General features: G+C 47.0%; 1 protein-coding gene across 1 annotated transcript in view; it reads left to right on the top strand.

Annotated features, from left to right (window-relative positions):
• wwox (WW domain containing oxidoreductase) overlaps positions 1–12,074 on the top strand; it is a 123,570-nt gene that overhangs the window by 28,788 nt on the left and 82,708 nt on the right. Inside the window, exons 6-7 of the mRNA XM_071537822.1 lie at positions 4,613–4,701; positions 8,893–9,078. Coding sequence (XP_071393923.1) covers positions 4,613–4,701; positions 8,893–9,078 — 275 coding nt within the window. The remainder of the gene's footprint in view (positions 1–4,612; positions 4,702–8,892; positions 9,079–12,074) is intronic.

The raw sequence follows: 12,074 nt of genomic DNA, 5'->3' as shown, positions 1-12,074 counted from the left end.
GCGTGCATTTGTTTGTTTGTGTGTGTTTGTGTTTGTAATGTGCAGAGCATGTGCATTCATTTGTGTGTTGGGTGCCTGAATGTGTGCTCTGTCTCTTTGTGTGTGTGTGTGGAGGTCAGTTCTCAGATCTGCGGTAGGACACCCAGCCAGATGTGTCTGTTTCTTTGTTTGTGGTGTGTGCGTGTGTGTGTGCGCTGCACGTGGTGTGTGTCCGCGTTTCTTTGTCAGAGTATAGGTGCACGCACACCTGTCTTGTGGCTAGAGGTGCTTGTTTCCTGTGCGGTTGCGAGTGTGAGTGTGTGCACAAGCACAAGCGCATGTGACTTAGCCAGGTGGAGAGGAGATTGGTTGGTATTTATGAACGAACGTCATAATTGTGACAGGATGATATACGACCGGCACATTCCACAGTTTCCCCCCTCCTCCCTTTTCTCTTTTTCTTTTCGCTAAAAATATATATCTATGATAAAATACAGTCTTAAAAGCTGATGACCAATTTAGTGTGGTGTGGTGCGGACAAGGTCACAGAGATCTGAGTTCCTCTGTGTTCCTCCCTCCGAGGCCTGTTCTAATCTACAGAGCAAGAAGAGGGGCTCAAAGTCATTTCTCTAATTGCTTTTATAAGGTGCCCTTTTCACATGGTGTCTTCCCTGCTCATTCACTTTCACCGCCATTACAACACCTTACCTCCGCACCTGCTGGTAAAAACACGACCGTGTAATATCGCTGTCGCTTTATATTGATATCATGTATCTCATATTCACAAGGAGCGATAGAAACCGTCTCTAACTGCTCTTTTAAAATAGTCTGTAAATGATTTTTTTTCTCCTTTCGCTCTTTCTGCAAGCCTCTTTTTCATCTTCCTCCGCTCGCTCTTTTTACCGTCGTCCTCTCCGGGCCTGAGGTGTTAACCAGGGTCTGCGGGTTAAGTGTTTTGTATATATGGCGGTACTTTTGATTTCTTAAGTGTTGGCCCTTCTTTGGTGATCTATAAGGGCGGCCGGGGTGATGGTGGGCAGCGCGGGGCGAGGAGAGATGGAAAGAGGGGTTAAAGTGTGAGAGGGAAGGCTGAGAGGGATAAGGGGAGAGGGGGATGAGATTGAGCCTAGTGCATTAAGACAGTGTATTATTTGGCGGTTCCACTTGCTTGCGTCCATTAGGGGTGGCTGCCGTGCTATTAAAGGGGTCAGCGGGGTGTGTGTACCTGTGTGTGTGTGTGTCTGTGTGTGCGTGTTTGGGTGCGTGTGTGTGTTTAAAGAGTTAGTAGAGTGGTCCAGTGTCTTATTGAACAGGATGGGGCTCTCCTGCTCTAATACCTCTTCATTTTATTGGATTGGATGGCCCCAGTTATAATTGTATTAGAGCTCTTCCACCTCCATCCCCCACTCCGTCTCCATCTTCCTCCACAGCAGTGACCACTCCTCATTCCCCACACATGTGATGCATACCAGGAGAGAGGAGGAGAACCTCTGCAGAGGCCAACTTCCTCAACTCACTCACACACACACACACACACACACACACACACACACACACACACACACTTTACTTTTTTCTCTCTATCCTTCATCTATCAGTTCCCTCCTTCCTCCCTCCCTCTCTCCCTCTTGGTGAAAGTCGGAAAGGTCATTGTCATGTTACAGACAGCTGTTCTCTTGGGTTGACGGCTGGAGGCGGGGGTGGAGGGTGAGAGGTGGAGGGCTGAGGGATCTGATGCCCATGTTATCATCATGGTGACCTTGCCGTTTTCTGTCTTCATCGCGCGGCTCTTTGGTGGACGTGCGGCCAGAAAGATGGACAGGCGGTCTGCGTGGTTTATAGCCTTTGAAGCCGCGAGGATTATTTACACTTGGCGTTCTTTAAGAAAGTCGTAATTAGCCGTTTGTGTTTAGACAGAGTGGTAGGTTGTGTGTAGCTGGGGGCGGTAAGCTCTGTCACCCCGAGCCGAGCTCTGTGGTGTTGCACACTCAGCGATTACTCCAGAGTTAACCAGAGAGGCTTCGCTGCCTCTCACTTTTCCTTCGCCCTTGAAGAGACCAGGAGTTGTCAGGGTCCTCATAAAAACCCTGAACGATTGCGTCCGCGCGTTCTCCCTCTCTTTTTCTCCCTCTTTTTTTCCCCTCTCCTTCCAAAACCTGGCCATCTGTCTAATTGTTCACCTCCATCGCTTTAATGCTTTTTACATGCTTTTTTCCCCCTCTTTCCAGGCAATAAACTTTATTTTCTTCGCAAGACTTCAATCTGCAGGGGGAGGGGAGGCAGGCGGGCAGGCAGGCTGCTCACCTTCTCTCTGCTGGATTTGCTCCAGTGGCCCCCCTTCAGCCCCCCCTCCGTCCTCCCTCCAGTCTTCCATTACTCCATCTCTCCTTCCCTCTGCCCCCCTGTCTCTAGAGGAGGGGATACGTGTTCGTCAAGCTGACACCTGCTCTCATCTTCTCTGCTGGTCATACACACATGGAGGGCTACCCTGTTGAGGACTTTCACACTGACCTGTTAATTATCACAGTATTGCCTAGTCTGACCTTCTCGGGAATAAATGTTTCATTTTCCTCACTGTAAAGTTCAATTCCCCATTTCACAAGAAGAGTTGAAGGCATTTTATACTGATCTGTACTGTAAAGTTATCTCATGAAATCACTCATCTTCCTCACACACTTGTGAGAATGTCAGGTGGCCAGATATATCCTTACTCAGCTGCCCTTATGCACTATACCTCCGTTATTAGTGTGTGTGTATGCGTGCATGTGCGTATTTGTGCATGTATTGTGTGTGTGAGAGAGTAAGTGAGGGAGAGTGTGAATGTATACTCTACAGACAAGTCATTAAATTAGCCAGTCGTCTCCTCTCACCTGTGATTACTGCTGTGTGCAGATCATATAAGCAGGTACCCTATAATCATATCTATAATAGCCATAATCAGCCCTTTAATGCTTTGTAATAGCATCCATATAATGGTATAGAGTGGCATCAAGAGAATAATTCAGGCATAGATAATGGTGTGATAGCGTGGTTTTACCCTTGAGTCACAACATTGAATTTGTTGTGTGTGTGTGTGGGTGTGCGTGTGTCTGTGTATGAATGTATAAATACACCCCGGGGCAGTTAAGGTGTCTGTAAAATGCCTGAAGAGTCACATTTCCATCTGAAGGCGCTCTTAACCCTTTCTTGTTTTCTTTGTGCTCACTGCTCCATGGAGCGTCCTTGCTGAGAGTGTCATGTACAGTTAGCTCCGCCAAGACAGACGCGCTGAGGAAAGACGTTCCCATATGACGCCCACGGGACGGAGATCAGATCAGGGGGAAAAGGCTGACGGGGGAGCAGCAGCAGCAGTGGCGGCGGTCGGAGAGCGGAACGCTGAACGCTCTTCCGGGGTGTAATGCGAGCTGACAGCGTTCCTCAGGGACGCCGGGCGGGACGAGGGGAGAGGGAGCGTCAGGAATAACTGGTGCTCCCGAACCCAGACCCCAGCCGGGAATCCTGGGAGCAATATCTCCCCCTCTCTCTCTCCCTCTGTCTCTCTTTCCGGCCTGAGGGATGAGTCTAATGGACCGTTTGTCTGAGCGGAATATGCTCCACCCCGGTTCACGCTCCACGCACTCACGCTAACATCCTCCACGGTCCTGTGTGAGCTCATGTGTTGCACGGAGATGGGAGGTATCTTGTCTGTCGATGGGGCGTGTGCTGATAAAGATGTAGAAAAAGGGAAGAGGAGAGAGAGAGAAAGAGACAGACAGGCTGAGTTGACGTGCTTTGTCACAGGCAAAAAGACAGGGTCACACGCTGTTACAAAAGAGCTATGTTCCTTTAGGCCTGTATGCTTCTCGGCGGAGGCCTTTGCCCTGCAGCGGAATGCTACAGTGGGATGGAGTGGATGATGAATATTTAGCCTGTCTCCCCTCAGTGTGTAAATGCAGCTATGCATTCACTTCTTAAGTCATTTATCTTTCTCTGCTCCTCTCATATCTTTTCCCTGTCTCCCAACATATGGTGTGAGATGAGATGCGCACACACACACACACACACACACACACACACACACACACACACACACACACACACACACACACACACACACACATACACATACACACACACACACACATGCAAACGCAGGGCTGAGAGGAAACAGTCAAAAGCTACGGAGCTTCTTGAGGAGTCTTTAGACAGGACTATGACCGTTTGTCACCACTCTGCTCATGTGGGTTTTAGCAGTGTGTCTGTGTAACAGATCCTTGTATTTATCTGTTTCCCTGCTTTTGTATACTGGGTGAAACCGCACTCCTTCGTCACCATTTGAACATAGATTTTCTCTGCATGTGTATGTGATGAACGTTTTTGTTTGAAGAGATTACAACAACTAGGGCTGAACAATATTGACACTTGACAATGAGTGACAATGAAACTGCAAGTTTTTCTTGTCATACATTTTTTAGAACTTTAAAATTGTTGGAAATTGCATAAGTTCATATTGCGATTTCAATTTTTTTTTCGATTAATTGTTGAAGTTCATGGTGATGACTGCGAAAATCATCAATAATGGCAATGACCATGTTGCTGTGGCTGTTGCTGTGGTTATGACAAGTATGTTTTTTTTTGTTGTCTGTCTTTATAGCACAAAGCAAAAGTGGAGGCCATGATGTGCGACCTGGCCTCTCTGCGCAGTGTCAAGGAGTTTGCAGAGTCTTTCAAGGCCAAGAAACTGTGAGTAAACAACCCCTCCAACCCTTCCTCCATCCAGCCACCCGTAACCTCGTCTTCCCAAGATCCTGGGGGAACTCTTCTGTGTTTCTATGCCTTGAATTGAAACTCAGGAGTTGAACAGAGGTTGTCCCTTCTGAGCTTTTTGGATAAATTCATCAGCAGGCAGGGAAAGTCTTGCAATATCTCCCTAGTTATAGAGGCTCTGTTGTGACGGGGCCGGGTTGGTCTGGAACTGGTCTGTGAATCAAATATATGGCAGCAGACCCAACCAACCGATCCTGACATTGCCTCTCAGTTGTTCAGGCCCACCTTCTGGTAGTGCTATCAGCCCCATCTCAACTGTCACAAGCCTTTCACAGTCTACTTCCTCAGAGAGAGAGAAAGAAAAAAACAAAGAAATACACAAACAAAAAGAAAGGAAGGAGAACCGAATATGGCCATTTATAGAAACAGATTCCCGCACACTGTGTTCATCAGTATTATTTCTCACACACACTGCGCTTAAAGGACATCCGAACTGTTACTGATGGACACCATATGGACAAGGCCCCAGGAGCCGGCGTGTGTATGCATTTGCGTCTATTTGTTTGACATTGGTCGAGCAGATGAACGGACTTCATCGCACTTATTTTTGTGGTGGTCAGCTTTTATGGCATGTGTCTTGTGTCTCCTGGCTGGTCACACTGTTGCTATTTTTGGGGTCATGTGTTCTGTCATCCATACTGCTCATCCACTCACAGGTCTCCAGGCAGGGGAGTGTATGTGTGTGTGTGTGTGTGTGTGTGTGTGAGTGTGTGTTGGCGTCAGGGGAGCCCCTTGGGGAGAGGCAGGGCAGTCATTGCCCGTAGCAGCCCCGGGGCAGGGTATGGCTATCCAGGACACGTGTTTTGGGCTGCGGCCAAACCTCACGGTGGCTTCCCTCACTCCGTCCCCTATAGCTCTCCTCCCATCTCACTCATCTATCCCTCCATCCACGCTCACCATCCCTTTGTGCTTCCAGGGGGCCTGCTGATGCCTATTTACCCACCTTTAACCCTACTTTCCCCACTTTTTCCATTCCTCTTTTTTATTTTTTGTAATTTGTTTCTCTGTCTCGGTCTCTCTCTCTTTCTCCCTCTCTCGTGTTGTCTCTGTCTTTCTCGCCCTGTCTGCGTCGCTCTCTCTCTCCACCTCAGTATTTTGGCAAGGTTGTATTTCTTCATTAGCTGTGCTGTTGGGGGGGAGTGGGGGAGTCCCACGGGACGTCAGAGTACATTAATTCTCATCAGAAGGCGAACAGAGCAGAGTGGAGGCTGGGAGCTCTGAGCTGTGAATGGCACTGGGCAGCTGTCTGAGTCTACCACCACTCTATTACTGCACGTATGTCTTCAGGCATAACACACACACACACACACACACACACACACACACACACGTACACACACACATACAACACGTACATATGTGCATACACGCACGTACACACGCACAGCTATGTACACCGATACCCATGCACAGACCTTTCTGTGTGGAGGCACATGCATGCACACACACACACACACACACACATGCATTTGTAAACACAGACACACACACACACACACACACACACACACACACACACACACAATAATGCTCCCGCAGCGTGTCATTGACAGGTGAAATGTAATCAGAGCCTTTTTCTTTTCCTCCTCTCGTTTCTCACTCCCTTGCTTTTAAGTGCTTTAGTCAGTGGCTTTCACGCTGCTTTGTGTTCCATTGACCCCGATTCTGCTTTAATTGCCTGTCCTTTGAAATGAAATTACCTGGATATTGATATTGTTGAATGCAGTGCAATTTCATTGGGGTGTAATTGATAGAGGATAGCGCTGACAGAATGCCCCTAATACAATTTCTACTGAACGTTCCATAATTAACACATGCAATTTGTTTTTACCTGTGATTTTGTTTTGTAACTGCATTTATCCTGTTATAATTTCAAACGTATTACGTTTAATGGGTGATCCATATAAATACATGCAAGCCATATCAAATTAGTCTACCATTTGTCCATTCTTTTCTATTACAGCGGCTGTGAGAGGGGGAAACTGTGAGCTATAGACAGCCTATATGTGTATCTTTGCATGCTTAGCAGGTATGCACTGTGTGTGTGTAAGTGCTTGAGTTTGGATCTGGATGGGTTGTACATATGCATCTTCTGTATATGTGTGTGTGTGTTGCCAGTGCCAGTTTACCTGTGGCCAATAAAGCGCAGTGTTAATGACCAGCAGTCTGAGCCCAGCTCACACAGGCAATCTCTTCCTGCTGGCCCACATTATCATAGAGGTCAGGGGTCACACCCAGGGGGGTTATTTAAAGTAAATATATAAACTGATGTCTCCCTGTTTGGTAGTTAACACCCTCGTTTGACCAGCGCTGAGATTGCACACTGCGCACAGTGGTGTGTGAGGTCTTAATGTGGATGGAGGGACTGTGGTAAGCGGCAATAGGCCTATTAAAGACATTCATTAGACCTGCGCTTATGAGAGAGGGACTAACTGGTGGGCAGTTGAATTAACAGGCCTTTTACATTACAAGCAGACTCACCAGAGGCCCATCTGGGCTGCGTGGGGGAAATCTCTCCACTGGCCAGCGAGAAAAGTTGGTTGTATGGAGTTTTTGCTCACAAATTTTTAGGGGTGATATTCTTCTGTTTTTTTTGGGCCAGAATTCTGTCTTTACAGTATAAGGTCCTGACAGGGGGTAGGGGCCAAATTTAAAGCCCAAGAAGTGGAATCGATGTAAGGATTAGGTTAAAACAGCAGCTGAAGTCAAAGGTTGAAAAGTTGAGTCAGTAGTTCACGCTCACAGTGTCATGGTGCAGCTTCCAGCCGGTAAGTTGGGGACGGAGCCAGGAGTTTTGGCTTGTGAAACACAACGTTATTGTACTTCACGCTCTATTAGACAGGGGAACACTGGGCTAAAAACAACCAGCCTGTTTTGTGTGTTATTAAGCTTTGAGCAATTCCAGGACAGAAACTGACATCAGCAACTGTGTTGTTTTACTCATTTAACTTGTGTTCTATCAGGTTTAGTTGCAGGTCAAAAAAGCCATTTATGAACACATTTTTTTTTTTACAAAGCTTTCTAGCTAGACTGCCTAACCTAGGTATATTTTGGCTGCAAATTTAAATATCTCGCTACCAGTGTGTGTTCTAGTGATAATGTGCTGAGGTTGGCGTTCTTTAAGTTGACTTGTGACTTGGTTTGTGCTCTTTAATGAACCCTGTGTGTTCGGAGGCCTGAAGGTGATCGTACAGTACACTCCTATGTAATAGCATGGGATGGCTCATTATAGCAAGGCATAACAATTCACACATTAATTTTCCAGCATCCAGTTTTTAATTAATCCAGTAGGCAGTCTTAAACACAGGGTACACAAATTGCCTTCGGCCTCATAATTAATTCTAATGGAAGAAATTAAAAATTGGTGGGGTGTGTTTGGATTGTTCGGCTGTGTTACCGTGGTTTCGAGCTCGCTGGAGCGACGCTGTCACCGACAAGGATCTCTCACTGCCCTGACCAATCCGGCAATCTCCATGCACACCGGCACGTGAGCCGGGAGTGTTTGCAATACACAGGCCCACACATCGGGTGTAAGAATGGGAGTGTGTCTTGTGTCTTTGTGTGTTAACTGAAATGCTTCAGTTACCTTTTATATTATGATGTTTGGTCTGTGTATTTCATGCACTGCTCTCCTCAGCCTCTGTGTGTGTTGGTGGGTTTGGCGGTTTCTCGAACACAGAGCTTGTATCACCGCCCGCCTCCTCCACCACCCCTTGTGTGTTGAAAAGAGGTTTGAGATCACTTTTCAACGTGTTGTTTCTCTTGGATCCTGGCCAGCTGTATTCAGTATCTACAGTACCTGTCAGGCCGTGGGGGAGTTGCAGTGGAAACCTCTGTGTCATATCAGTGTTACTGCTGCTCTGTCTCTGTAGGCCTCTGAGGTCTGCTGCACTCTGGAACAGGACACCCTGCTTCCTTTCCTGCCCTCCTCTTCTCCCAGTCTCTTCCCCCTTTTTTTTTTATTTCTCCTCTCTATCTCTCCTTACCTCTTCTCCTGCCTATAATGCTCTGAAAAGGCCTCCATCTACTGCAGTTGTCTTTGTTTTCACTGATAATCAATAAAAAGTCACTTTAACATGCTATATTCTGCCTTCCTCTCTCCATAAGGCCCCTGCACATCCTGGTGTGTAACGCGGCGGTGTGCACTCAGCCCTGGCGCTTGACGGAGGACGGCCTGGAGTCCACCTTCCAGATCTGCCACCTGGGTCACTTCCTGCTGGTCCAGTGCCTGCAGGACGTCCTGCGTCGCTCTGCCCCCGCCCGCGTTGTGGTGGTGTCTTCAGAGTCCCACAGGTATGGACAGTAAACCCTGTACGCTGGCCTCTCTAGCTTTCTAGAAAATATGCAGTATTTTCATGGTGTATCTGATTTATTTGACTGTGAATAGTAGATAGAGACAGAAAAGACGGGGGAGAGAGGAGGCATGACACGTCACAGGTTGACAGCTTGATTCCGCTCACCTTCATCCATTCATCCACCAGGCCATCCCTTTTTCTCCACCTCCCAACACATGCATAACATGTGGTAGAAGCATTTAGCTAATGCACCTTCCAACACTGTGAGTGCATACATTTTCCCAGGGTTCCCACGAGCCTTAGAAATCCTTGAAAGTTTGTGTGTTTGAGAAAAAAAAGTATGAATGGATGGCCTTAAAAGTACTTGATCGACACCTCACATCCTGAGGAAAACCCTGTGATGGATATTTGTGTTGATATCAGCAGTTTTAAAATGATGGATTACACCAGGATTTCTTGACAAGATCATGAGTAAAAAGCCATCTATGATGTCTAATTTTGACCAATCTCATGTCTTACTCCATAACATGCAGATTTAGAGTCCTTAAATTTCACCAAACAAGTCCTTGAAAGCCATTGAAAAGTCCTTGAGTGTGTGGGAACCCTGTTTTCCATGTAGGTGCCCCTCCCTCACCCATTGAGCTCTACACCCTAGCCTGACCTGTATTCCCCACCTTAACAGTTAAGCCATATTAGAGTCACACTTAAGCATTGCTACCTCAAATCTACCCTATCTCGTCCAGTAGCTGTACAGCTCCAGTCATGCAGTCACAGCCGCTACGTTGGCTAGTTTTCCTCTACGAACTGATAGATCAGACTTACTGCGTGTTGTCAGACATGACAGCCTCACTCACTGAAAACTCATTTCCCCCCATACGCTGTCAGTGTGTATTAAACGTATCATCAACATGATGGATGGACTTACCAGCTAAAATTTACTTGCATCAAATATCTGCTCCTTTCTGTCTGACCCCCTGACTCAGCCCCTTTCTCCCCTCCTTTCTCTCTCTCTGCGATCTATCGTTCTCTCAGTCTGTCTTTTTGTTAAGCATCGCTACTCTATAGGCCAGCTTCTGTTTTGCTTGTCATACAGTAGACAAGCATGATGTCTTACAGTGGTCCGTACTCCTGCGCCCTGGGCCGTGTGTATCAGAGTCACTGAGTGTGTGTGTGTGTGTGCGCGACATTGATCCTGGCTTCAGTCAGTCAGACGGCCAATCAGAGTGATTGATTGGAGCTGGGCAGAGTGACCTGAGACAGGGAGAACATAGGCAGAGTTATTCTAGCAGATCAAATGGCAGCACTATTACACGGTCCTCTATGAGTTATGTTATACAGACTGCCATGCATGAGAGGACAGGAGCAGCAGAGGGGATGCTTTGACACTCAGATTCACTGGGGTCACAACGCTTACAGCCTATTACACGCTGTAGGAGAAGTAAGAGGAGGAGAGCATATGGGAAGAAAACATGTCATGAAGCGAATATTGGCAGCATGTGATTGATGCAAGACTTGCTTACGCAGTCAGAGCAGCAAGTTCACACTCAGTTTTAGTCCTGTTGCCTGTTTCAGGCTGCTATTAGAACGGGCAAAATGTCTTGGGTTGAAATGTATTGCAAGGCCAAGGACGGCCAGGTATTCCCACTCTACCCTTCACTCTGTACCCTTCCACCTCACATCTTCATCTCTCCTGTCGCCCCCCTCCCTCTCCCTCTCTCCCTCTCTCCTCCTCCTCCCCCGTTATCCTCCCTTCTCTCCTCTACAATCAGCAGCGGCCTTAACCCCTTCAAAGAGGGCTTAGGCAGGACCAGAGAGAGTCAGTTACACACGGACACAGAATAGAGGGAGGGGAAGAAGGAGTGGAAATAGACAATATCTCACATTACATCTTCCATTCTGTCTACCTCATTCCAGACCTATATTACATCTATTGAAGTCGCTGCCTTTTTTGTTTGTGTGTTTTCGTTTTCCGCCGATTTCCCGTTTATTCACTTAGCCTCCCCTCACAAGCAGCGTGCGACCCCTGACCTGGCAGCATATTGTATTCCCTAAGCCCCTTGTCCGCTGGTAAAGCATTGACCTATAGGGGACAGGGGTGGGAGAGATGGACAGACGGGTAATGGCTGGACACTTTATCAGTTTCCAACACAGGGGCTTACAGTGGAATTGGCCCAATACAGGTTTACTCCACTGTCCTGCCGCATCAGGTCTGGTCAAACAAGAGGAGATAATATCCTTAATGAAATTACCTCTGATAGATCTAAGCTGGAACTCCGGGTCCCTACTTTTATGAACAGACGGGAGACATTTTCATTAGCCAAAATCTCTGCATTCCAGTATGGTTTGCTGTCAATCTGATAGTGTGGTAGGTCTGGCAGGATACTTTACTGATTGTAAGATCACTGTGAAACCTCACTCAGATTCAGCAAGACACAAGTTACAGTATAATGTGTGACAAATTTCAGAAAAAAACAACCCTGCATTTGGCGTTCAGGCAATTGATTTATCAACCTCTACTTGCTAAAGTAGTTATGAAGTTGCAGCACATGAAATGAAAAGCCTGCAGATGTTGTAATTTAGCCAAGCAAGGATGTTGCGGAAGGCGACAGTAAACAAGAGGCAGCCAGCTTGTAAAATCACAACAAGGAAACCAGGTGACATTTTGATTGGTTGTTTTCTAATGACTGGATTAATATGTAGAATGTGTTCCACCGGTTTGGAGCCTCTCTCTCTCTCTCTCTCTCTCTCTCTGTCTCTCTCACACATGCACACACGCGCACACACCGGGGAGTGTAGTTTCACTGCCGTGTATTGTGATGTTACTGTGTGACTGCATAATAACACAACGAGTAGTGTAATGTTTAAGGGGCCTTGTCAAACATCTGGAGTTTAACAGCTCTGTCGCAGGCAATTAAAGAACATCATGTCACGTCTTTGATTTGTATGCAGCCAGCACCACACATCTGCCGTTAGAAAGTCTACACACACACACAC

This window comes from Centroberyx affinis, unplaced genomic scaffold, assembly GCF_046629955.1.
Source record: "Centroberyx affinis isolate AG114_WGS23_722 - 3 ecotype Tasmania unplaced genomic scaffold, CSIRO-AGI_Caff_v1 ptg000189l_1, whole genome shotgun sequence".
Lineage (NCBI taxonomy): Eukaryota > Metazoa > Chordata > Actinopteri > Beryciformes > Berycidae > Centroberyx > Centroberyx affinis.
The sequence above is the reverse complement of the archived record's forward strand: the minus strand, read 5'-3'. Positions and strand labels throughout refer to the sequence as shown.